This window comes from Papaver somniferum, chromosome 2 (genome assembly GCF_003573695.1).
Source record: "Papaver somniferum cultivar HN1 chromosome 2, ASM357369v1, whole genome shotgun sequence".
In the NCBI taxonomy this organism is placed as follows: Eukaryota; Viridiplantae; Streptophyta; class Magnoliopsida; order Ranunculales; family Papaveraceae; genus Papaver; species Papaver somniferum.
This window is the reverse complement of record NC_039359.1, coordinates 135,846,022-135,873,401: the sequence shown is the minus strand read 5'-3', so window position 1 is coordinate 135,873,401 and position 27,380 is coordinate 135,846,022. Positions and strand designations below refer to the sequence as shown.

The 27,380-nt window shown below is 35.5% G+C and overlaps 2 protein-coding genes and 1 long non-coding RNA gene across 4 annotated transcripts; 1 reads left to right on the top strand and 2 right to left on the bottom strand.

The window, feature by feature from the left end:
- Positions 1 to 10,251: 10,251 nt before the first annotated feature.
- Positions 10,252 to 12,923, bottom strand: LOC113349201. Its single transcript, XR_003360005.1, has 2 exons — positions 12,178 to 12,923; positions 10,252 to 11,438 (listed from the first exon to the last, which is right to left on the bottom strand). It is a non-coding gene; the product is annotated as an uncharacterized LOC113349201 (long non-coding RNA).
- A 204-nt stretch (positions 12,924 to 13,127) lies between these two features.
- LOC113353995 (protein TORNADO 2-like) lies at positions 13,128 to 14,359 on the top strand. Its single transcript, XM_026597453.1, has 2 exons — positions 13,128 to 13,712; positions 13,868 to 14,359. Exons 1-2 carry the CDS (start codon positions 13,215 to 13,217, stop codon positions 14,177 to 14,179), a joined length of 810 nt encoding a protein of 269 aa, XP_026453238.1. The 5' UTR covers positions 13,128 to 13,214; the 3' UTR covers positions 14,180 to 14,359.
- Positions 14,360 to 14,571: 212 nt separating this feature from the next.
- On the bottom strand, positions 14,572 to 19,438 carry LOC113349200 (NADP-dependent malic enzyme-like). 2 transcript variants are annotated; one of them, XM_026593131.1, is made up of 18 exons: positions 19,213 to 19,438; positions 18,682 to 18,962; positions 18,073 to 18,268; positions 17,813 to 17,964; positions 17,629 to 17,734; positions 17,435 to 17,500; positions 17,166 to 17,261; positions 16,973 to 17,044; positions 16,774 to 16,857; positions 16,569 to 16,667; positions 16,352 to 16,399; positions 16,182 to 16,235; positions 15,873 to 16,061; positions 15,705 to 15,782; positions 15,536 to 15,610; positions 15,344 to 15,434; positions 15,032 to 15,160; positions 14,572 to 14,930 (listed from the first exon to the last, which is right to left on the bottom strand). In XM_026593131.1, exons 1-18 carry the CDS (start codon positions 19,240 to 19,242, stop codon positions 14,842 to 14,844), a joined length of 1,935 nt encoding a protein of 644 aa, XP_026448916.1. In that variant the 5' UTR covers positions 19,243 to 19,438; the 3' UTR covers positions 14,572 to 14,841. The 2 variants fall into 2 exon arrangements, with proteins under 2 accessions (XP_026448916.1, XP_026448915.1); XM_026593130.1 differs by having other exon boundaries at positions 15,705 to 16,061.
- Positions 19,439 to 27,380: the final 7,942 nt, after the last annotated feature.

Sequence of the window (27,380 nt, the reverse complement as noted above, 5' to 3'; positions counted from 1 at the left end):
GTAAAACATTGTTTCCTAGGATGAAATCTTCACCTCATACCCATACATAATCACAATAGCATTCAAACGATTATGTCGATGTCTTATATACGAAGTTCAAAAGATAAGCGTTATACTTCGTATTGTATTCCTTAATACTACGTCTAACAAGAGTGTAATCATTCATGCTTCACAGATATGTTTTCAATATGCACGACTTGAAAGATACGTTAGGGAATGAAACAGTTCAATTCAAATATCACTAACCTCAAGTGGGAGGATGATGTTGTCATTGTATCTCCTTACTTCTTCACTTCTTCAAGTCTTCGCAATACTTGTAATGTCTCATATTCTAATACTTTCAAGCTAACCTATATGAAGTTAACTCTAGTATATAATCAAGCGACTCTTTAAATGAGTTTTGGTTCACTAAAATATGACAACCAAACTTGACATACCAACGCTTGGTGGGTTCAACCGAGCTATGCTCTAACACACTTACAAAACTTTAAGTAAACAAAGTAATTTCATAAACATAGTCATACCAAAAGGTGAAATAATAAACATAAAATCGAGACTTACTAGGACTAAAAGTCCAGAACTACATGAAATCAAACAATCAAACCCTAACATCATTCAAATATCAGAAATATAAACAACAAATAAACCCCCAACTCTAAGTTGATTAAGATAAGCAATATGCTGAATAAATAAACAAACCCTATATGTAAGTCTATGAAGACAAAAATGTTAGAGCATTGATTGATTGAACTCACCAAGCGTTGGTATCTCAAGTTTGGTTGTCATATTATAGTTAATCAAAACTCATTTAAATAGTCGCTTGATTATTTACTAGAGTCATCTTCGTATAGGTTAGCTGGAAAGTTACTAGGATATGAGACTTACAAGTATTACGTGAAGACTTGAAGAATGTCACTAGACTTACAAGTATTACCTAATCTCCTGGTTCCACCTAATCCTAATATTAAAGTCTCTTATTTTATTAAGACTAATACTACAACTTGGGATGTCACTAGACTAAATAATCACTTTGATGATGCTTCTGTTAAGAAGATTATCACAATTCCCTTAAGCAAGTTATGCACTCCTGACATGAGGGATTGGGAACTTTCAAAGAATAGTATATTTTCTTCTAAATATGCCTACATGGGACTTAAAGGACTTAGACCCTCCCCTTGTATCAACTTTTGGAAGCACATTTGGAAAATTAGTGTTCCTTACAAAATCCAAGTCTTTCTCTGGAAAGCTGCTAAAAATGATTTACCTGCTAGAACTATTTTACATACTAGAATTCTCATGCACAGTGTTGAATGTGTTAAATGTACTGATCCCCATGAGTCTGTTATGCATTCCTTGGACCTTTTCCCATTGCAAGTCATGTATGGTTTCTTTCCTGTCTTTGTGTTAACACTCAAGTCTTTCAAAATAAGTCTTTCGTTTATTGGTTGGTGTTTTGGCTTACTGATCTTGTGTCTAAACTTCCTGATGAGGCTCAATATTTCTTTGGTTTTGTTGTTTGGTCCATCCGGAGTAGTAGAAATAACTTGGTCTTCCAAAATCTTAAAGAAACCCATATGGCAGTTTTAGGTAGGGCTAGAGCAATGCTCTTGACTTGGAATCCTTGCTTAACTATTTCTCCTTCTATTTCTGTTGGTCTATGTGATAAGTGGATGCCCCCTCTTTTGGCTGGAAAAAATGTAATACTGATGGAGCATATGATGTTTTTTCCAGAGCTAATGGTGCATGCTATGTGATTAGGGACTTCTCAAGCAAAGCTTCTTTTTGTGTATCCTTAGTTTTTGAAGTGAAGTCTGCTAAAAAAGTTGAAGTCAGATCTATTTGGACAGTCTTGAAGAAACTGATGGAGAAAAAATTCACCCACATTATCATTGAAAGTGATATTAAGGGTCTCATTGATCAATTTTTATCTGGCGTGTTCGCTGGAGATTCAAGAACGGATGCCATTTTTAAAGATCAATTTTCATCTGGCGTGTTCAGTTTTTTTCTTCTAGTCTAGTAGCTTGTGTTTTTTCCTTTCAACCTCGCACTTGTAATTAATTATGTTGCACATGAGCTAGATCAATGGGAAAAATCAAACAATTTCTCTATGTACTGGTTTGTTCCTCCAATTTAGCTTATGCCAACTGTTGGGGATCATTAGACTTTCTGAAGACCGTGAATACCCATTTGTAACTGTTATTCGTATAACACACTATAAACCCCACCTTCAAAGTTCAGGAAGTTTAATTGTTCTCATCTCTAACTACTTTAATTTACTCATTACCCTAATCTCAAACCCCCACTATCTATTCAATTAAATCAAACAAAATATATATAGAAATCTAAGGGTTCGTTGTGAAATAATAAGGTCCTGTTTGGTATAGTTTTCAAAAACAGTTTTCTGTTTTTAAAAACAGAGAAAACAGAAAACAGGAGAAAACGCGTTTGGTAAGGACATTTTCAGAAAATGTTTTCTATCTGTTTTCTGTTTTTAAAAACAAAAAAATGAAAACAACAAATTATTGTTTTCTGTGTTTTCTCTTTTTTTCTTTTCTTTATTCTTTTCTTCTTTTCAGAACAAAGTAAGAGATGGGGAATGACTGCAAGTGAGTCATGGCTAATATCACTATCTCTTAGACGAATCTTTACATTTGATCCGATTTAGTTGGTTTTCCTTGTTTTCAAAAACAGTTTACCAAACAATTTTTAGAAAATGAAAACAAGGAAAAAAGGGTATGTTTTTAAAACAGTGGAAAACTATTTTTGAAAACTGTTTTTCAAAACTGTACCAAACAGGCCCTAAGATTTTTTGTTTATTTAGATCGGTTTCTTACACCAGCTCTCTGCGAGAACAAGAAAAAAAAATACCTGGTGTAAAAATGAATTAGAAAACAAAAATTGGTATTGTACAGATGAAGGAAATCAACAGGAGTCTAAGAATCAACGGAGGTTTCCATAGTTTGGTTTGTGTAAAATTTTGAATTTGGAGCAGAGATTGAATTAGAAATGAAATAAAATTCTCAAATTGATTATATTCTTCTTTTGGTAATAAAAAGTCCTTCATTTTGGTTACTTCAGTTTAACAATTTTTATGAGATTTGGGAATTTTTTGGGCAAATCGACTTGGGATTGGTTACTGTGGGGAAAAATGAGGTTTTTGGGTCACAGTGATAATGATTTGATTATGATGGAGAAAGGAGATGATGAGAAGGAGTTTTGATATTAAGAAATTGGTTATAGGAGCCGAAAAAAGAGGAAGAATCGAAAACAAATGAATATTTAAAATTGATAAATGGACTATGGGGTTAAGGTTTAAAGATCGGTCGATGGATTGAAAGATCATTCTGTGATTCAAAGGGGTGAGGCTTTTGCTCGGAACAAAGAGGGGGAAAAGACAAGGGTTTACATTGGGGATAAATATGTAACTTCAGATTATCTTTTAATGGAAAAAAAAAGAGAAAAAAAAGGTCAAACCAAGAACATAACGGTCAATGGTACCAATCCTTAATTTTTCAAATGTTGGGTACCAAACATTTAATATCCCTTTATTCATTCAAATCAATCAATAAAGTTAAGATCTTTGCTTGACTTGGTGGCTAAACCCAAATTCAAAGGATTTCTATCGTTTTGGTGTCGGACCCTAACATTTGGTATTAGAGTCAACCACCACAACCCATGCCCACTCCACGAAAGGGTGACTTATAGGCTAGATTAAGATGTGGGTGAACCTATGTATGGCATAGTTGTCACCACATGACCATACATGTCACCAAACTTTTTAAGAGTCTCCATAATGTTTTTAACACCTCACATGCTCAGAGAAGAGCAACTAGTCATCAGTGAAAAACAGATTGGAAACAAAGAGGCATGTTTAGCAACTCTAATTCCAGTTAATTTTCATCTGATTCAGCTTTTAAGAGGAGTCTGGGAAAAAAAATTGTAGTTAGAATAAATTAATAAGGAAAGAGGGGATCACCTTGTATAATTCCCCTATCTACAGAGAACTGCTTCCTGGAGAGCCATTAAGAAGAACTGAGAAGGAGGTAGTAGTGATGCATTTCATTATTAACTGACACCACTCACTACAGAAACCAAGAGCTAGGATAGTATCTTCAATAAAGTCTCATTCAACTCTATTGAAGGCTTTCAATATGTCTATTTTAATAGCAAAGAAAACTTTTTACTTTTTGAAGTTTTCCATTGTATGAGGGATTTCATGCACAAAAATAATATTATAAGTGTTAGAGCACTTCTCGGTCGAACTCGCATGCGTTGCTATCTCAAGCGTGTTTGTCAACGTTAATGATCAAAACTATAAGTCATGATTTCTAGTCTACTATTAGCTAAGTCTCGGACTAAGATAGAAAGTGTAGTTGAGCTCAAGACTCCATGGCGATCATCATACAAATACGAAGAACTACTCAAGGAACTTGAGGAACTTCATCGACTAAAAGGTATGTGGAGACTTGAACTTATCTATCACTCAAAAGTCTATCTACTCTATCTCCTATATTGAGACAAAAGTCGTATTGCTATATAGACTTTGATTATACACACTTGCTATTTCGAGCCGAGTTTATCTCGCTAATCTATTTCTCGAAATATGTGTTGGTAAGATTTCACTTTGGCCAAGTTCATCTTTACTAGTGACGAAAGTCATATTAGTTTCAATTACTTTAAAATGGCTTTGACGAAAAATGGTTTGTGAACAACAACTATATAACGTCCCCTAAGAATGTTTCAATGATTGAAATGAGAGTTTAGAATATATAATCTTGGAAGGATATAAACATTGTGTGGTAACACATATATGTGTAAGTCCTTATTCCTTGAACCAAAGTATGCGTACTTTGATGCTCAGGAAAACCGGAATTAAATTTCGTGCACTAGTACGCTCACTGTCGGAAGTTCACGTCCCGCGAATTTCTGCTGGAGTTTTTGAACTGAAAACAAACTTATTCCGGGTACTTAAGTCCGCGTACCAGTATGCACTTAAGTTTGTTATTTTCTAAAAACAGTTATTCGTGAACTTAAACTTATATAAACTAAGGAATGCATAATTGCAACCCGTGGCTATAAAGTTCATAAATTGATTCGAGTGAATCAAATCGTTTTTGCTTCGATTGTGTCTTGTATACTTCTATGAGATCTAAGCAATTGAACAACTCTCTAACTAGTTCATTTGACTCATTTGAACTAGTTATGGTAAAGAAGAATATGGTTGATATGGAAGTGCTCATATGGCTAACCATTTGGTTAACTACTGTTGAACCAACTAAGTGTACATGTTTGGGTACGGTTACACAAACCTAAATAAATGTGCATTTCAATTGTGTGTAACAAGCTAAGTTTTTATTTAACGTTTGAAAGATATTATCTTGAATCTAACCAGGTTTTCATCTAACGGTGAATATTGAATGCTTTGTTACTAAGCTAACATTGATTGCAAACCCTGATTTGAAAGTCTATATAAAGGAGAAATCTAGCAACTGGGAAACCTAATCCCCACACCTTCTGTGTGATACTAGTTGTATTAGTTAGAGTCGATTCTCCTTTAACCTTAGGTTTCTTCTCGAGACCCTGTAGGTTAACGACTTGAAGACTTCACTGGGATTGTGAAGCCAGACCCAACTATTTTCTTTGTAGTTACGTGATCTGATCTTGTTGTTTCTATTGTATTTGAGTACAATCGTAAGATTGGCTTGAGATTGATTTCTCCGATAGGCAAGATATAAAATAAGTCACAAACACCTTCGTATCATCGTTTGTGATTCCGCAATATCTTCTTTCGCTAGTCGATTAATATTATTGTGAGGTGATTGATAATTTTAGGTTGTTCTTCGGAAATATAAGTCCGGGTTATCAATTGGTTCCTGTTCACCTTGATTTATCAAAATACGGAACAAAAACTCGTAGGTATTTTTGTGGGAGACAGATTTATCTATTACCGTAGACTTTCCTGTGTGATACAGATTTGTTTATTAAAGTCTTCGACTTTGGGTCGTAGCAACTCTTAGTTGTGGGTGAGATCGGCTAAGGAATCAAGTGCGTAGTATCCTGCTGGGATCAGAGACGTAAGGAGCGCAACTGTACCTTGGATCAGTGTGATATTGATTGGGGTTCAACTACAGTCCAGAACGAAGTTAGTTTGTAGTAGGCTAGTGTTTGTAGAATCTTAATACAGTGTGTGTTCAATCTGGTCTAGGTTCTGCATTTGCGGTTTCCTCGTTAACAATATTTCTGGTGTCTGTGTTATTTCTTTTCCGCATTATATTTTGTTATATAATTGAAATATCACATGTTGTGCGTTGAATCGATCAATTGGGAAATCCAACCTTTGTTTGTTGATTGAAATTGATTGATCCTTGAACATTGGTCTTTGGTACTTTTCTAATGATTTCTCTTGTATTCAATTAGACTCGCAAATTTCTATTTGCTTGAGTAAGTATTGAATCGAGAAAGTGAGATATAACTCTTTGATATACTTTTATAAAGATTAAGTCTGACTGACTAGTTGATTCTCTTAAAAGTATATTGGAGTTAGTCCATACAGATTGCTAAGCGAAATATTGGGAGTGGTTGTTAGACCCCCTGTTGTTTCAATAAGTATTATGCCTTCCAAAGATGAAGGCATATTGGTTAGGAGCAATTATTTTATCTAACATTCGATTTAATCTGTTAGCTAGTATTTTAGAGATCACTTTATATGTAGTGTTACTTACGCTTATAGGCCTAAAATCATTTGGAGTAGAAGGATTTTGGACTTTTGCGATTAGAGATATGTAGGTGTGATTCATAGCTTTAGGAATGTATTTGTTTTCAAATTTTTTTTATTAAACTAGACTAATGATGTCTCTTTTAATAAAATCCCAGTGGGTTTTGAAGAATCCAGGAATATAAGCACTGGGTCCTGGAGAACCCCACTGGTTCATATTGACCAGAGTATTTTTTTATTTCAATTTCATCAGGAATTCTGCATAAATTCAAGTTTTCTGTGTTACTGATTACTGGCTTGATTATGTCCTTGATTAAAGTTTCATCACTCACATTGTTAGATGTTCCTACAGTTTTGGGTGCCTGATTAACAATTTTTGTATTTGATCATTTTTTTCTATCAGAAACAGTTATCTCTCAACGTATGAATATGATTAATTCTTCTTCTACTAAAAGCTTGTTGGTAAAAATAAGTTGTATTTTTATCAAAAGTTTGAAGATACTTATCTTTCGAGAGATGGTTCCAATAGTCAGTTTTTCTATTGTACCAAGTATCTATCTGTTGTGTTGTTGGATGTTTTTAAGTTCCATAAAGGGAAGTGGGGGTATTTTATGCAAATTTTCTATCTTAGTGTTTAAGTTGTTTATTTCTGTAAAAATGTTGCCGAAATCATTTATATTCCATTTTCTAAGGATTTATGCCAGATTTTTTATCTTATTATTTAATTTAAAAGTATAAGAACCTCTAACATCAATTCTCCAATTAAATCGCACAATTTTTAAAAATTATCATGATCTTCCCAAACTCTATGGATTTTAAAAGGTTTATTATTGATTTTGTTTAAGGATTTTGTGTCAAGCATTATCGGGGTGTGATTAGATCCCACCCTGACAAGTCGTTTGACAATAGCATTATGATAAATATTTGTCCAGTCTGGGGAAACTAGGACTTCATCTATCCATTCTTTAATGTTTTCTTACCCAATTTTTTTTTTAAATACCTATGTTCTCTAAACCCTCTTACTTGCAGATTTAGCTGAAAATGAATATGGAATCAAGTTGTTTTAAATTTTACAGGGGTAGTCAAATAAGATTTCTCTAGACTTTCATAGATTTTTATTTGTGTGACTTCCAGAGATTCGCAGAAAATATAGAGATTTCTTGTGATTCTCTGAGAGTGGTAGTCAAATAAGATTTCTATAGACTTTCATAGACATTTTATTTGAGTGACTCCCGGAAATTCTCTTAAAATCTGGAGATTTCTAGTGATTGCCAGAGAGTATTTTAGAGAGTCTTTACAACTTGTAGAGACAAAAAATAGAGATTCATACTGTGATTTATGAAGCCAAAAAATATGTAATATATAATTAAAAATTTAAAACATCTACCGATTTTTTTATTTTACTATGCACGTTATAATGTTAATAAAAGTACCATGAATACCTAGTAAAAAAATATTTTTCGTTGTCAGAATAAATCTCATTGTTGTTCTATGCCTAAGTTTTCAGTCATCCCATGTTTTTTTATTTGCCATGCTATCTCATCATTGGTTAGCATCTTTTCGTTGTTTCATCAGAGGAGATGTCCTATGAAGTGGCAAAGAGAAAGCTCGGTCGGTAGATGTCCAATATATTCAGACGAGATCGGTTGTATTACTACGCAAATGGCTCGTCCCTTGGTCATTACCTCAAACAAAAAAAGAGAAAAAAAATTGGTCATACTCTCAAAAACAAATATTTCCTAAATTTCCAAGTCTCCCAAAATATCACCTCTTGAGGAGAGATTTCTACCATGCCTATTTTCATTAAAAAAGTCTCCTGAAATCTCTGAAAATTTTAAACCAATGACTTTTAATTCTCCTTCGAATAATAGGGGTGTTGGAGTGACTCTTACGACATCCTAATCCAATAACATGGAGTTCCAGAGAATTTAAATGACTTAAAAAAAAAATCTATAACCAATAACAAGAGACATTAGGAGACGCTCCGAAATTCTTCATGGACTAACAGTAGGTTTGGAAACTCTTCGGAAGTCATTTGAAATCTCAATTGACTACCTCCCTGTTAGCTAGTCTTTGTGACTTGTAGAGACACAAAATGAGATTTGTAAAGAGTCTTTGTGACTTGTAGAGACAAAAAACAAAAAATATTATCTAATCAAAGATTCAAAACATCTACCGGTTACTTTATTATGTCCGTTATAATCTTAATAAAAGTACCATGAATACCTAGTAAAATTGGTGTTCATTGTCAAAATAAATCTCATTGTTGTTATATGCCTATGTTCTCATTCACTTTATTCCACTCATCCCACATTTTATTTGCGATGATATCTCTCCACTGGTTTACTGCGGAAATGGCTTGTTACTAGGTCATCAGCTCAAAAAAAAAATGGTCCTACTCTCAAAAACAAATATTCCCCAAGTTTCTAAGTCTCCAAAATATCACCTCCTGGGGAGAGATTTCTACCATGCCTATTTTCCTAAAAAAGTCTCTTCACATCTCTGGAAACAACAAATCTCTGACTTTCAATTCTCATTCGAATAACCGGGGTGTTGGAGTGACTCTTATGAAATACTAATCCAATGACATGGAGTTTCAGAAAATTTAAATGACTTCAAAAAAGTCTCTAACCAATAATAATAAGAGACATTAAGAGACTCTCCAAAAATCTTTATGGACTAACAATAGATGTGAAAACTCCCCGGAAGTCATTTGAAATCTCATTTGACTAACTCGGCACTAGCGCTCAATTTGGTCATAAATACGCGGATTTACTTTTGATTTTACCTTACTTTTATTTCAGGTTCTCTCCAGTAACATGTGCGGCTTATCTGAGTCAACGATACAAGGACAGACACACTGACCTTGGCTCATATCAAAATCCTAAAACTTAAACAAGTCCTTGTTTTATGTTTTTGCTAGACTGAAAATATAATGTATGCCAATACACTATTCAAAAACAACAAGTATAGTACTCCCTCCGTTTTTGAAAAAATGAGGCTAAAATGAAAAAGTGATATTATCTGTTTTTCAAAAACTGAGGGAGTAATAGATAGTGTAAGAAAGATGGTTTTCTTCCTTTTTATCTTCCTTCATTTGTTTAGATGGGTAAGAATTATGGTAATGAAATTTATCTTTTGCAATTACGAAGAGCAAGTCTTATGGTGGAAGAATTTCATCTTCCATGTCATCTTAGCATATGGAACTGTTCATGGAAGCTCAAGTCTTATAAAAATAGTGTTTGATTTGGTCAATGGTATTTAACTAAAATATTTGCATAATTGATGCTAAGAAATAGCTTTTCTGCGTTTGACTTATGCTAAAAGACGAAAAAGGCTATTCTGTGTTAGCACACTATTTTGAATAACGTTTAACGTTAGTCAGATCACCGTTTCTTTGAATTCCACACACCATTCCACAAAACCATGGAACATGACTTGGAAAAAGTGTGGATGACAGCTGATAACATTCAATGAATGAATGTCTACATGTTTACTGAATACGGTTTGAATCAATATTTGATTAAACGAAAAGATAGTCGAATTACAATATTTGATTAAACGAAAAGATAGTCGAATTAAATGAATGAATGACTTTATATTCTTCTCTCAACTCTTACATGACTTGCACAATACACACACTCACAGCATTATGCTATTACCCTCCCTCAATCTCTAGTGGGTTGTAAGAAGACCACTTGAGATTGGACTCCCACAAGACTTGCACACAGTACACAGACAACACTTTAGACAGACAGAAGTAACACCAGATTGAGAAGTATACAGATAAAGGCAATTGAGATACAGAATAGACAAATTCATGCCGATAGCAACATAAGTAGATGAGATATAGGCGTTGATGTAGTCAGTGATGTTGTGCATAACAAGAATTATTGGAGTAAAGAAAAACACCATGTTGCAGTAGAGTTGTGACTGGAAAATATACCTTGTAGCATAATAAAGAGAGAGAGAGAGAGTTGTTGTCGCAGCTGTAGAATAAGTATCTGCAGTTTTTGTAGTACTGAAACTGGTATAGCATGAGTTAGCAGCTACTAGTTGGTGCACAGGTGAAAACTGCACTGTAGTGAACAAAGCTGAACAGGGAGAATCATGGACAAGAACTATTGTAACCAGCAGCAGTGGACTATTGCATTAGAAAATGTAATGTTGCAGGACACACACTTGATGCAGAAATGCACAATACACATACACACATAGGTTATGAGATTAAAAAGTCTTCAAATGTGATGATAGCTGAATATGATCCTGAAATAGCAGCATCCATAACCAAACGTAGATGATACATTCAGCAGCAGTGTGTGTAGACAATGATGTAGCAGCAGTAGATAATAGTAGAAGTTGTAGTAACAACAGTTGCTGAGATAACAATGTAGATGATAGAAAACTGAATACAAGAGCCAAACTATCCAGAATCTCCAATTATGTCAATACGACTGCAAAAATTCAACACCAGCTGCAAGAAACTTGCATCTAAACAGAACTCTCACACAATAGCATCCAATAGCAGAATTGGGAAGGATAATTAAAAACATTGGCACAATCCCAAGATGTCCACTTAATAACCATTGACACATCACTGGCAGCAGCTTGGTCAGCTTCATACATAAGATTTATAGCAGGACCCAGATGATAAACCAGCGCATGAAGTGGGAGAAGTAGTATAATTGGAGAACACCATAGCAAGCCACAGAAAATACTATTCCTAAGAGAAGTATACGATGAACACTATTAGCTTGCATACATCAATGACATCAGAGAGCAATTGTCTTTAGCAGATTGAATACCAATTACAGGAGACATATGGAGTAAAATAAGTAAGCAATAATTCTCAATTCTCCGCAGCTGCAGTTTCTTGCACGTATTGACATCACAAATCATCAACATTATTCCAATTTTATTGATGTACTCACAGCATGATCTCAGCTGGACTTTTATTATTCAATCACTCAAAATAACAAACAGGAAAGTAAAGATAACTAAACCAGGCTACATCAGAATTGAATGTAGAATCATCAAAGAGAACATCAATCTGTACTGAATATATCTCAAAATTTCAATTTTGAAACAACATCCTCAGTTCCATCATTACACCCACAAACCAACTCACTCACATATCACTACTGTGAGGACTGTATCAAAGTAACATTGAGAAAAGGAGCTAACCGAACAATCAACATACACACATACCCCAATATTCTACGGGATTTAAGATGAAAGCTTCTTCCTAACTAACTATAGTAACAGAAATATGCATGCTCAGATCGAATAGATCCAGGAATCAGTACCAATAGGATTTGATAAAAAGAACTAGGTCAAAATCATACCAAGTTATGATGAAAACAGAATTGGCAGACGAAATTGAATTTTGTTGAGATAGTGATGTAGAAATTGAACATATGAGACCAAATCTAAAGTAATTTAAAGGTTGAGATGGAGATTACCAACAGAGATTCGACTTTTAGCTTTTGAGGTAGAGAAATTTCAGATCCAAACAACCAACTGGAAATCCAAAATCACCAAGAGCTCAAGTTCTAAAAACGAATTTTATATCCAAAATACATGCTTAATCTTTTTTGACGACGTTGCAGTAAAGTATCAGGATCAAATCCCTAAATCACACCAAGAAATCACCAGTATCAATTGTTCATATGAACTCCTTGAATCTTCCAATCAAACTCCATAAATCGTAATTGAAGATGATGTAGAACAACAGCAGCAGAAGAAATTGGTAAAGAATTTAAGACTTAACAGCGGAATAGGATCGATACCCTCAGAAATTCATGATTTCTGAGTCTATACCATGATAACATTCAATGAATGAATGTCGACATGTTTACTGAATACGGTTTGAATCAATATTTGATTAAGAGAAAAGATAGTCGAATTACACGACAAACTTAGACTTTATATTCTTCTCTCAACTCTAACTTGAAATCCATTATACTTGACATTCCACACCTTTTCCAAGCTTTGAATAGGTTGGATTCCACCATAGGACTTGCTTCAAGTCTGTTGTCAACTATTTTTCACTCGTCTCATCTAGTGGTAAGTTGGTAATGTCATTCTTTCTCTTGTTAGTAGAGTTTCTTATTCACCAAAATCCACGATAGCATGGTCAAGCTTAATTTCTAACACTGAGCTGTGTATTTCGGTGACCGGTTGTTCGAGCTTTCTTCTCCAGCAGTCCAGCATCTGATAAGGCATAACCACTAGCCAGTGTAACGTTGGCAAAAGCCCTCTTGATAAAAAAAAAAAAAAAAGAAGGTAAGTTGGAAATGATAATGCTAATCTCACTTTTCATGGAAATGGGTTGAAAAAACTGAGCACTTTTCTTTTTTAAACCCCAAAGCAAACAGCAAAAGGTGTTAATTCAAAGAAATTCAACACGCTTTTCTTTTCAATACTGTTTCAATCATTAAACCAAGTTCATTTTTGAGTTCTTCACTTCCTTTCCATCTGAACATCCCTATCTCCAAATATGGCACAAAGCCATAGTGTCATTGGCGTGATCAACTTCATAGCGACGCTTCTATCAATTCCAATTATAGGGGCCGGAATTTGGCTGACGACACTACCGGATAATTCTTGCGTTAAGATTCTCCAGTGGCCGGTTGTAATTCTTGGCATTTTAATCTTAGTTGTAGGAATTGCAGGGTTGGTAGGAGGATTTGGGAGAATTTCATGGTTACTTCTTTTCTACTTGGTTGTTATGCTAGTTCTCATAATATTACTTGGTTGTGTGGTTGTATTCATTTATATGGTTACTCTTCAAGGGTCTGGTCACATTGCTCCCAGTAGATCTTACTTGGAATATCGTCTCGACGATTACTCCGGCTGGTTACGCCGAAGAGTGCAAACTTCATATAAATGGGACCAAATTCGAGCTTGTCTCAGCTCGACAAGCATGTGCCCGGAACTGAATCAGAGTTACCATTTTGCTCAAGATTTCTTCAATGCGCGCATCACTCCGTTACAGGTACAGCCTACAGCATTTTTAGAATCTGTTGATGAGTTCAAGTTTCATGAATGTCCTCCTATAGCTTTTTTAGAGTCTGTTGATCTATATGAGTTCAAGTTTCATGAAAATTGGTGCAAGTTTCTCCTAACCCAGAATTCTTTTTGCTATTTTAGTCCGGCTGTTGCAAGCCTCCAACGCAATGTGGATTCACGTTTGTAAATCCAACGTATTGGATTAGTCCGATAAACACAGCAGCAGACATGGATTGTTTAATGTGGAATAACGAACAAACGCAACTTTGTTATGGATGTGATTCATGCAAAGCTGGATTACTTGCCAATATCAAGAATGAATGGAGAAGAGTAGATATCGTTTTATTAATCACTTTGATTGCTCTAATCTGTGTTTACTTGGTAGGTTGTTGTGCATTCAGAAAGGCGAAAACAGAAGATCTGTTTTGCAAGTACCAACAAGGTTATACTTAGGAAACAAAAAATCCAAGACTTGGGTTCATGAATCGCGTCTACTGTTTTGAGGATCCTGCAACAAATTGCTACATCATGGGAATCAAGACTCCCAATTATGTAAAAAGATCTGTTTCACTTTATGGAATTGCAATGTATGGAGCGTCTGTGTTTTGCTGAACAAAATGTGTTATTTCCTAATGGCCTCTGCAACCCATATAGAATTTCGCATCTAAATAAGGTTTCCATTAGCCTCCAAACAGCTAAATTCCTGGTTCAAACTCTAGGAATGACAAAAAAATGTTCTATCAGGTAACTGATGCAGCAATGTAGTTTTTCTTTCCAGTGGAGGAAATAGCTGTTCTGTAAAGCTGGTAAAGTCTATGGTCTTAAATCTTTCCAACTCGGCAAAGTTTTCTGATAAATCGACTAACAGACTATAATTATTTCACGTAAAATAATATTCTTACAGCGTCACTTTAAAGATGAATCACCCCACACACACCAGTTCTACCCAATTTACCAAGACTCCTACAACCGAAACCTACCAACTTTTTTCTTCTCATATGAGGAATCAAATACAACACAAGAAGAGAAAAAAGAATGAAAGTATCTTAATATAAAAGAAAAAGCTTACAGTTTGTAAAAACCCTGAAAGAAAACAAAATTTTGAACCAATTGGATCACCTGTAACTTCGGTAGTCTGGGCTGTACATACAGCTCTCAGCATACTGAACAAGATTCAGTGGCTGAGGAAGACGAGTTGCTAAACCTAAACAAACGAAAAAGTAATATGGTCAAAATCTTTCTTTCTGCAGAGTTGGCACGTGACAAAGTTTTAAATCAATGACATCGAATAAATTTAAAACTCACCAAGTTCATATGCCTTTGCAGCTACTTTAGCAGCAATTTGAGCAGATATCTTTCTGATATCAGAGAATGGTGGGTAAATTAGACCATTATCATAATTTTCTTGGCTCACCTCTGCTGCTAGAGCCTCAGCTGTTGAAGGGGGAAAAATGAAACAAGCAATCAGTGGTAAGTAACGGAAACGTACATATAAACACAAATAAAAATAGTCTACCCAGTCCAGTTTGAAACAGAGACAGAGACTAGAGGGCCAATCATTCGCCCCTGCGATTCGGATTAGACAGAACCATGGCTACTCAGCGTATTTATACTTACATGCTGCTAATAACATGTCGTCATGAACACGGATGGCACCTGACATGATCAAACCCAGACCAAATCCAGGGAATATGTAAGCGTTGTTCGCCTGTGTATCAAACAATGGACAAGTAAGTAAAGAAAGTGAGGAATAAACAAAGCAAAACTCTTTTATAAATATTTTCTACTGAAATCTGAGTCAACTCAAACCTGGCCAGACACAAACACTCTGTCATTGAATTCTACAGGATCAAATGGACTTCCACTAGCAAAAATTGCACGGCCCTGAAAAAGAGTTACTCAGTTATATGGTACCAAAGGTGTGTGCGCATATATAATGATATATCTATAGATAGAGAGTACTGTTTGCATATCTTACATTACTCCAGCTGTATGCCTGTTCGGCTGTACACTCTGATTGGGAGGTTGGATTGGATAGAGCAAGAATTACAGGTTTCTGCATGTCATTGTACACACCAATATCAGCCTCATCAAATAGATAAAGATATAGATGGAGATGGAGATAAAGTTGGGCTAGAGCGATTACCTCATTAAAGGAAGACATGGCCTCAACGACCTCTTTTGTGAATGTTTGCCCAACTCCAGATGATCCAATCAGTACAGTCGGCTTGATTGACTTCACAGCATCCAAGAGATTCCTGATAGGTTCATGGTCATGTGCCCATGGTTCCTTAAAATGCTGAAGTGATTCTTTGCGAGACTTCACAATCAATCCCTGCAGCAGATTTTAACACGGATTGTTTCAACGGAAAGAACCTAAAGAAACTAACAATTGAATAAAAAAGACAATACAGAAAACAATGTTCTGATTGGTAGTGTTCTGCTCTTCTACTACCTTGGAGTCTACAAGCCAAATCTTCTTTCGAGTCTCTTCAATTGGAGCTTTGGTCTACATCAAAAATCAGATACAAAGCACTAATTAAATTCAAGATTTCTTCATCAAAGTGTTTCCCGCGAGAACATCATGTAAGATGCGTAAGAAGGCATTCTAATATTGATCCTGACCTGTTTTGACATCTCAAGAGCAATGAGTTCCGCAATACCTGTACCGGCCTACAATCAACAAAGAACAAGACCGGGAAATGAGACCACATCAAATACGACGCATATTTTACCACATCAGCAGGTCATCTCTCTTAGTTTTTTTTCCTTTCTAGCATATTTCATTAAAATACTGTTTTCCTCGAACAGGAGACAAAAGTGGGTAGAATTAATGTGTTACCTCTCCAGCACCAAGAAACAAAAATGTGTGCTCAGCTAAAGTCCCTCCAACTAACTTCAATGCTGAAACAATCCCTGCAAGGACAACAGATGCTGTCCCCTGCAAAACATCACAACCCATTGTCAGACCTACAATTCCCCTAACAAAGGTCGTCTCTTGGGATGGCAAGAAAACAATTTAAAAAATTCTGAGTAAAGTCTTTTACCTGTATATCATCATTGAAGACGAGATGAGTTTTTCGGTATTTTGCTAGTAGCTCAAAAGCATTATGATTTGCGAAGTCTTCAAACTGCAGCAGAAAATTAAAAGTGTGTCAACAGAATTCCAAAGAAGCTGCGAGAAATACATTGGGTGATAAATTAACATAAATCATGCATGTAACATTTGATGAATGGTGACTAGACCTGTATCAGGACTTTCTCCCCGTAGACTTGTTTGACAGCTGACATGAATTCATCTAGAAGCTCAGAATATTCCTGAAGGGATGGAAATATTCAATATCGAATAAAAATATGATAACTTAAATGGTAAGAAACGTAAGTCATAACAAAGACGAATTTATTCTTCAAAAACTATTGACAAAGTAAAAGTATAGACCTGGCCCGTCGCCCTCTTTTGCCTGAGTCCAATGTAGAAGTCGTCCTTCAACAATGCCTCGTTGTTAGTCCCCACATCGATGGTTACAGGCAAGGACTGCAAAACACAAAAGATAAGTCTTCGAATCGCACAGAATTAAACGAACAGAAAAAAGATGGCATAATTATCAAAGATTCTATAGATACTGCTACTAATCAATCTAGAGACCAAGTACCATGAAGTTCAAACTGATATGGAGTTTCAGGAAAATGAGTATCAATAATGCTTACCGCAGAGGGTCGAATTCCTCCTAGTGCAGTATACAGAGCAAGTTTCCCAACAGGTATTCCCATTCCCTATGATCAATCAGACATTGGAAAAAATGGAGTCGGATCAGAACAAGCTATAAGCACAAAACATATGAACACATGCCGTCAACAAATGTTCCAAGATATATATGCCATGAGAGTTAAAAACTCGTTACCTGGCAACCAAGGTCTCCAAGACCCAAAATTCGTTCACCATCAGTGACGACAATGACTTGGATGTTCTTCTCTGGCCAGTTCTTGAGCACCTCAAGAATCTTACCCCTAAAAAAGCCACTTATTTTCTCAGTGCCAGAACTATGACTCAGATAGTATCAAGTAGAATAACGAAAAAGGCTATACTTCTCTTTTAAACTGATATAAAGACCCTGAGGGCGTCTAAATATGCTTCCGTATTTCTGACAAGCCTCACCAACAGTTGGGGTGTAAACAACAGGCAGCAATTCCTCCACATTGTTAATAAGCACTTTGTAGAAAAGCCTTTCATTCATGTTCTGTAAATCAACACAAACAAAAGCAAAAACAAACATATAAATAAAGCATTTCATTAACAATCCAACATCAATAAAATGGGACTAAAATTGTTGCACAGTATAAATTACCTGAAGATCCATCATGGCCATGTATCGTTGCAATGGAACTTTATATTGACGCATATTGTGCATCATTTTCTTCACCTGAATATCTTGAGATACAACAGTCGGTGGTAGAAGACCACGTAAATAATGAGCATCTCTCTCCTTCTCAGAGAAAGCTAGCCCTTTGTTGTGGTGTGGATCCCTCAACAACGAATACCCACTGCAACAGACAAAACGCAAACTCTTAACAAAAACAAAATTCTCTTGCAAATTGCAATGAAGTTAAAATCCATTCACATCAACAGTGTCTCAAAGCTAAATCTATCTGCATCATCATCTTTATATTTCCAAACTAAAACTGAATACGATACAACATTAGGGGTATTTTTGCAAAATCAGAACAATTGTATAATATCCATTAACAATCAGATATATATGATTATAATCCACCAAATTCAACTTTAAGCCAAAACAGGCAAAAAGAGACAAAACTTTTGAGTGATCAAAGAATTCAACCAAACTACCCCAATCTATCTATGTACACAAAAAAAACAAGAAATCCCCATAAAAATAAAAATCAATAAAAATAAGAGCAGCATAGAAACCATCGAAAAGATTGGTTTTTTTTGTTACCTAGCAACAGAAGTAGTCCAAGGGGTAACAAGTTGATCTTCAGTAGCTTGATCTTCACCATAAAAATCTTGAACACCACCAGAAGCAATAGTAGATTTGGAATCTATTTCTTTGATTTCATTCGCAGCAGCAGAAGTAGTACTACCATTACTTGATACAGCCCCAATTTTTTTCTCTTTTCGATTTGGATTGTTGTTAGATTGAGCCACCATTACTATTGAAGGTGAAGAAGGAACATTTCTTCTTGATTGAGAGAAACTAGTACTAATACCAGTATTGCTCTGTTCACAAATTAATTCACAGATTCAATCAAAAGAAAACCAAAAAATAGATTCAATTGGAAATGTAAACTCAAATTTCAGATTCAAAACATTGTCAGAACAGATTTAATAAAAAGATCCCAAATTTAATATTTGATTAAAAAGTAAAAGATTCATAAAAAGATGAAAAAAAAAATTGGATTTTTTTAGAATTGAAGATATGGGTTTTGATTAAAATTGACATTAGAACAAAGGGTTTTGAATACATTACCAAAAGACTGCTTCCATTTAATGAGATCATGGTTAAGAGAATGAGTACTCTCTTCTTGTTGTTTGTTCAGAGGAGAGAAGGGTCTCTGTAATAGATGAGAAACTCCTTCGTTTTTGGTCTCTGTGTTTGGTCTGATTCCTTCTTCTTCAAAGTATTGAATTGTAAGAAAGAAACAGATGGAAGAAAAGAGCAGCTGATTCAGGGATTTGTAATTTATAAGCTTCTCTTTCTCTGTATCTTTGCAACTGATTTGGCAAGATTGTGGAAGCCTAAGATACCCCTACTCGGGTTGTACCCGAAACCGGATTTTTATGGTTCCGGGTCAAACTACTTACCAATTTGGTAAGGTACATCGAATGTGGTCAATCGACGGAAATGGGACAACTTTATTTCGGGCAGGTTTTCGTTGAAATCTCGGAGTCTTTATTTTCAAAATTTATGCTTGCAATATATGCATAAGCATTTTGTACATGTTTTACTTTTAACTCACCACACTACTCTCTCTCCTCTCTCCCACTCCTTCTTCTTCAACAAAATCATCGAAAACAACCCTTCTTTACTCAGATCTAGTCCATTTTTGGACTAGATCTGAGCAGATTTCTTCATTTTTCCTTGCTTTCTAGGTTAGTTTGGTTTTTGTTATGTTTTCTACTTATCTACACCATTTTGATTGTTTTATCTATTCTTTTGAGGTTTATCTTCGCTTTAATGACGATTCTTGGTTATTGGGTTGGGTTTTAAGATCAATAGTGATACTCTCCGTGCTCTCCAACGACGAAATCTTCATCTCGGTTGTCTCCGGCGACGAAATCTTCATCGGAATCTTCATCATCAACTTATCCGGTGACGGAATCTTCATCACTAGTTATAAGAGATTTGAGCAAATCACTACTACTTTGGGAGCATTTCTTTCTAAAGAAGAAAAACAAACTAAATGGTTGGAATTGAATTCCGAGAAAAATCATCCTTCTTCCGATTTAATCTGATCTCATTCATACTTGTATTTGTCTTACTCCGGTAATCCTTCTCTTTCTCTTGTCGGATTTATCGGTATTGTACTCTCACGGTATGTTCTTGTTACTTTGTATTCTCTTATTTTCGATCTTAAACTCATTGTAACCTTGAAATCCCATTAATGAAAAGGTTCCTTGTTTATCAAAAAAAAAAAAAAGTATTTTGTACATGACAAATGCTATCCCACACGACTTTGCGGGATGACTTCCCGCAAAAGCGTCTTTACCGTTGGATGATCAAATCAACGGTTAGATTCACATTCAGGAAAGGACCCACTTTCAGAAAAGGACCCACCACTTTCAGGCTAGGACCCACCACTTACCCTAAAGGGTTCAAGGCTGTTAGATCTAGGTTTTAGCATGATCTAACGGTAAAGAAGCCGCTTGAGCGGGATAGCTTCCCGCAAGGTCGTGCGGGATAACACTTCTCTTTGTACGTCGTGCGGGATAACGTACATAAATATAAATAAACAACATCATCAAATTTTAAAAAGGCTTTAAAATAATTGAAGTTTTAAAGGTTGGATTTGATTTTATCGGTGGATCTCTAGAGAATACACGCCATTTCGTCTCGACGAGACTGAGAAACTCATCTCAGCCATGGACCAAAATCGAAAATCTCGACCGAAATTACCTTCAATAGGTATATCTAAGATTACACATGGTACTATCTAGAAGGACCAAAACCCAGATTACGAGTAACAGTTATGCAGCAGAAGTTTGTAGTTGATCAGAATATCCTAATACCAGCAACACACAATAAAGCACAATGTAGAAGTTTATGAAATAGTGTGGTTAATGTAGATCCATAATTGCAGAGGTTCACGGTAAGGAATGTAAGGGGAATACGATATTGGAAGGACAAATGGTTAGATAGAGGTTGTTTGAAAGATAATTTTTCATTCATTTACAAAGCAGTTAGGGATAACGACATTTCAATTGCAAAGATGATAAACACAAATGGATGGACAGAAAATTTTAAGAAGCCTCTAAATGCCAATGAGAAGCTATATAATAGGACTTATTGAGAAGAGACTTAGGCATTATGCCTTTGCTGGTGGAGGAGGAAGATGAGTTGCAGATCCTGGAAAGCTTTTCTACAAAAGGGTGTCATGATGCCCTAATGGGAGAGTTGGAACCATGTCAGTTTCAAAAGCATTTGTGGAGATCCTATTAAGGTGAGCTTCTTGTTATGGGTTGCATTCCAATACTTCCTTCCTATAAGAGATATATTGAATAGCAGAGGGGTTCAGGTTTTTAAAAAATGACATTTGTGTGTTGTGTACGTGATTCGGTAAGAGAGTCGTCATACCACATGTTCATTTACTGCACCTACTCGTTCCAGCTTTGGGATTATTTCATAAAGGCATTCGGGATTTCATGGCCTCTTCCCGGTTCTTTAATCAGTTGTTTGATGCATGGTCCTGCAATGTCTTACATGGAAGAGAGAAGAAAGTTTGGGAGGTAATACATTATGTTGTGTGCTAGAGTGTTTGGAGAGAGACATAAGAGTACCGTGGAGAATATTGATTCAATTAAACAAGCTTTAGGATTATAGTCTTGTGAACGACGTACTTTCAAGTTTGTACATACCAACCTTATTTGGAATAGCTGGGATTGTTCATAAACATGTAATTGATGCTCTAATTTTTGTAATCCTTTACTTTTTTAATATATAACTTTTTCCTTCGGAAAAAAAACGACAATAATGAAAAAACATATATATGTGTAAACTTGGATTAGTTATGAATATTTGACAGTTCATTATTAAGAAGATTTATCAATTAACTATTGTGGTTAATAGTTAACCAATCATAATGGTCTAAACTTGAGATTTTTGTAAGTGTTTAATTAAGTAACGTTAAGATCTAACGGTTGTAAATGAAAGAATTTAAAGTCAAGCTTATGTTAAATGGTTCAAACAGTTGGTTTTGGATTTGGTTTCAAAGTCCACCAACACCAAATCAAGGTTTAAGTTTTTGCAGTACTAAAACAACATCCCAAAATTGTTTGATAGACAATTCAGTTCATTATTAATCAATTTGGTTTGATGTGGTTTTACAATTTGGAACGGGTTTTGTGTCACTCTAGACATATCAGAGGCGACGCCATAACTTTAAAAAGGACGGAGTAAATAAATTCTTACTACACGAAAAAAAAATATGTATAAAAACACAAAATAATCTTTATGAGATAGCTAGTAAGTAGGGCATTTGTCCTTGTTTGGCTCATCATTCATTTTGTTTAGGTGGGCTGCTCTAGACCTCCTTATACATGGAATCAACAATTCCCCACATACAACAAAAGAACGATCTTTTGGGACCATGGTTTTTTGGGGACCATGGTCCTATTAGGCCACCTACCCTATAATTATAAGGTGTGTCCTAAAGCATTGAAATGACTAACCTACCTTTAACCTAATTTAATTTAAACCAACCCTATAACCACCTATATATATATAACCACCACCTCCTCCCACCACCACCTCCCACCATCGCCGATTACCACCACCACCACCTCCGATTATCACCACCACCAACCACCGATTACCACCACCACCGCCGCCGATTACCACCACGACCTCCGATTACCACCACCACCAACCACCACCACCACTATATATATATATATATATATATATAGCTTAATTTAAAACATTAACAAAGATATTCTCACAAACTCATTACTTGTCATTCGTTTTTGGTTGAATAAATGAGAAGTAATCATTAAAATGAGTTGAAAATAGAAGTTGCAGAGAGGTTTAATGGAGGGTTTTTTTCAGAGAAAAGTTCGGTTATCAAGAATTAATTTTTCTTAACCGAACTCAGAGTTCGGTTGATTCGCAAAAAATACTTTTAACCGAACTCCTTGTATTAGAACAACACAAGTCCATAAGTTCGGTTCCTTCGCAAAATAAGGATATCACCGAAATTTAGTTTACGAAAATAATGAGAAGTCCACAAGTTCGGTTCGTTCGCAAAAATGTTAAGTTTTCTTTGTAACCGAACTCTACCTTTGAAACTTCGTAACCGAACTCTACCTAATTCGCCAAGAAATAAATTTCATAGTAACTGAACGTTTTCCTAATTGCATATATGCATATATAAGCCCAGTTCGGTTGATTCGCAAAATATGTTGAAGTTTGCGAACCAACCGAACTTCTAGCACTAGGTTACTTTTAACCTGCAGTTCGGTTGGGAACTTGGTTGCGTTGAAGTTTGCGAACTAACCGAACACACAAGATGTACCCAAATAAATTGTTAAGTTCAAAGTTCGGTTACTTACCATTTTATCCTAGGTAACCGAACATTACAACTGTACGACCAAAACCTCCATTAAAGAGCGAGTTCGGTAACCTGCGTGTTTGGAAAACGTAACCGAACTACACTTTCAGGTGTGTTCGGTTACATGTTCTTGACATATGGTAACCGAACTGGCCCAAATATACATAAAAAATTTCATTTTTTTTGAAAGTTTGGAGCAATTCAACCAACATTATCTAAGTTTTAAGCCTATCTGGGTACCCAAATACCCTTCCTCCGGTTGTGATCGGTAAAATCCATCGTTTTTCATGTTTTCCTTCTTCATCTTCTCTAACTTTACTCTCTCAATAATTCTACTTCTTTAATAAAAAACCATCTGATTTTTTAATCTCACTAATTATCTTTAACTTAATCATCTCAGTAATCATTACACTAACTATTATTAACACTAACTAATCATCACCCAAAATTAATCAGGAGTGTAATTTAGGTATTAATATAAATATCTAGATAAGGGGTGACCTAGATTTACTTCTAGTGTCTTTACCCAAAATAAAACCATGGTCCCCCAAAAAAACCATGGTCCCCGAAAAATCGTTCCAACAAAAATCCCGAGAAGGTCCAATGGTCTTTAGCATAGTTTTTAAAATCTTATGATTGATGACTCGACTCTTACGATTTGTTAAAAATTTCTCCAAACTATTCGAATCCCATGTATGAATTGAGTCTGTTGTGAATTTCACGATCGAAAACTCTATATTTACCGTGGAAATACACCGCAATTACGTACCGAGTGACACAAAAAAGATGGCCCCCCTATAAATCCCTGGTGGTGGGTCCCAAGAGTTTGTTCCACTCGGTGTATTTCACGGTGAAAATTCACGGTGAGTGTAGAACTGCTCATTTCACGATTCACATTTTGACTTATGTGATTGGCACCCGATTCATAAGTTTGACAAGTCTAAATCCAAATGATTTTTATTAAAAATAAATTTTTGGAGACAATTTGACGAGCGCGAGAAACCAAATTCCGAACTCAAGATCCACATCCACCTGATTAAGTGTACAACCATTGATCTAGACGCTAAACTGTGTCTTCATTATTCATATCTATAATTATTAATCTTTAACTCCAATATGTATATGTCTATTTAGAGATTTATCACGAATCTTCGAATCACGATAACATACAATTTCATTCTTAATAATGAAAAATGATTCGCGATGCGATTCACAAATTAACAACCTTCGTCTTTTTTGAAAACCCTTTTAGGATATGTTGTGTGCAAAGTGAGTCCCCCACTCTCTCTTTTGGAGTTTTTTTTTTTTTTAGTGAGTATCTTTGGGATATCTATCATTTTCGTATCAATGTAGGAGTATCACCACATCAAGGAAAAGAATCAGTGTATTAATTGTGAGAGGACTTTACATACGAGCGGACTACATGTATATTGCTATATGACATTAGATGGGAGCAGGGGCGGAGCCAAGGGTTGACCAATCCTGGTTCTAGACCCCTAAAATCTCCAAAACCATTGAAAAGTCTTTGGTTTCCTAATACATTTTAGATTTAGTCTACCTAATTTTAAAATTTAGCCCACTAATCACTACAAAACAGAAGGCCATTTGGGACGGCCAAAAAACGTTCCAAGAGGACAAAAAACCGTCCCAAGAGGTATTAGGGACGGTTTATGTACCGTCCCCTGTTCCACCGTCATAAAATATTTAAATCAAGGCTAAAATATGTCCGTCCCAAAAAGAAAACATGGCCAAATAGTATTAGTGACGGTGAAACAGGGGACGGTTTATGTACCGTCCCCTGTTCCACCGTCATAAAATATTTAAATCAAAATATTTAAATCAAGGCTAAAATATGTCCGTCCCAAAAAGAAAACATGGCCAAATAGTATTAGTGACGGTGGAACAGGGGACGGTTTATGTACCGTCCCCTGTTCCACCGTCACTAATACTATTTGGCCATGTTTTCTTTTTGGGACGGACATATTTTAGCCTTGATTTAAATATTTTATGACTATTAGGGACGGTCAGGCCATCACCGTCCCAAATATCCTTCTTTAGGGACGGTTTTTTCAAAACAGCCGTCCCTAGAAGCTACTTGTTTTGTAGTGAATGTATGTTTAATATATTTTTAGTCCCCTCTTTTTCAAAGTCCGGCTCCGCCGCCGGATGGGAGACTTATGTGCATCGACCATTTGAACAATGATGATTCCGGACCAGGTTCGACACTCGAAACAAGTTTGATTAGAGAAGAACATAAGCGAACACCAAGTAAAACCTAGAGAAGTGTCGGATAAGAAGTCGACCCGATCCATTAGACTGCCACACTGAAACCTAGACAAAGGGAATCCAAAAGAGTGGTCCTATTGGTGGGTCGTGTATCATTTATTTATATTCATGTCACAATCCAGGCATACGGACGAGAGATTCATGGGAGACGTAAACAAAACCCAAGTTTGAGACTAAAAAGGAAGGAAATTCTAAGTTGGGATTTTAAAATTGAAAAATTGAATGGTCCATCATTGGTCTGCCTGCCAACGAATGAACGAAACATCAATGGTAAGTAGTTGGAAGTAGCTTGCTAGTAAAAGCCAAAGCTGGTTAACCAAGAAGCTACTTCTTCTTTCGTGTGATTTGGTTCCTTTACTCAACCAGACTTGGCAACTTTTCTCCCTCAAAATTTTATTGTTTCCCATACTACCCTTATAAGAGGGTTTTCAATTCAATTCAATTATAATTAAAATAATCAGGAAAAATATACGTCACTTGCTACCAGTTTGTAGGGATAAAATAATATGGCGTGTTTTCTGCGATTGATTTTTCTACCTATTTTTACAGTTTAACTACCTTTCCACTCGAATTATATAAGAGAGTCCATGTAAGAGCATTTATAAAACAAAACTAGTCATAAAAATCCAAGGTGACCAAACTTGTGGTACAAAAACCCCACTCAAATGTTGGGATCCATTAAAACTCCACCGTAAACAAAATTGATACAAAAAGCCCAAATTTTTAAAAATGGATACAAAAACCCCAAATTCAAATGTTGATTGAAACCAACATTTAAATTTGGGATTTTTGTGTTACTTTTGTTTTGATGGGGTTTTTGTGTTACTTTTGTTTTGATGGGTTTTTTGTGGAAGGATGGTGACACCTCTGGGGTTATAACTCGCGGACCGTTTACAAAAAGAAGGTTATTATTGGGGCGTCACCATCTAATAGAGGGGCTTCACTAGGATATTTAGTGACAAAAAAATCTGGTTATGGGGTGCTTTTGATTCAATAGAAATTGTACAAACTACCCTTCAATTAAAATTAAAACTTAAAAACAGAAACAAAACCTAATTTCTATTATTCATTCTTCACATTTCAATTGCTCTTCTTCTTCCTCTCCTCTTTCTCTTCATCCTTTTCATCGTAAATCCATTTGAATTCATTTCATCGAACAAACCCATGGTGTATGTAAGGTAATAATCGAACATACCGATCTTTGTTTACTTGTTTTTGTGCTTAAAATAGGTTAGATTGAATGAAATCGAAGTAAAATTAGGATTTTAGTTACTTTTTGCTAGTGTTACGTCTGGGTACGTTACTAGATTTTTCAACCGTAATTTAGTTTTTGAAGAACTTACGTCTAGGTTTAGTTCAATTCAACCGTAAACTTTGATTTGCATGTTGCATTACGTCTAGGTTTAGTTGAATTCCAACCGTAATTTTCAATTTTACGTCTAGGTTTAGTTGAATTCCGACCGTAATTTTCAATTTTACGTCTAGGTTTAGTTTACTGAATTTTCCTTTCGTCAACCTAGCCGTAAATTTCAATTTTACATCCAGGTTCTTTTTAATTCCAACCGTAGAAATTGATTTTACGTCC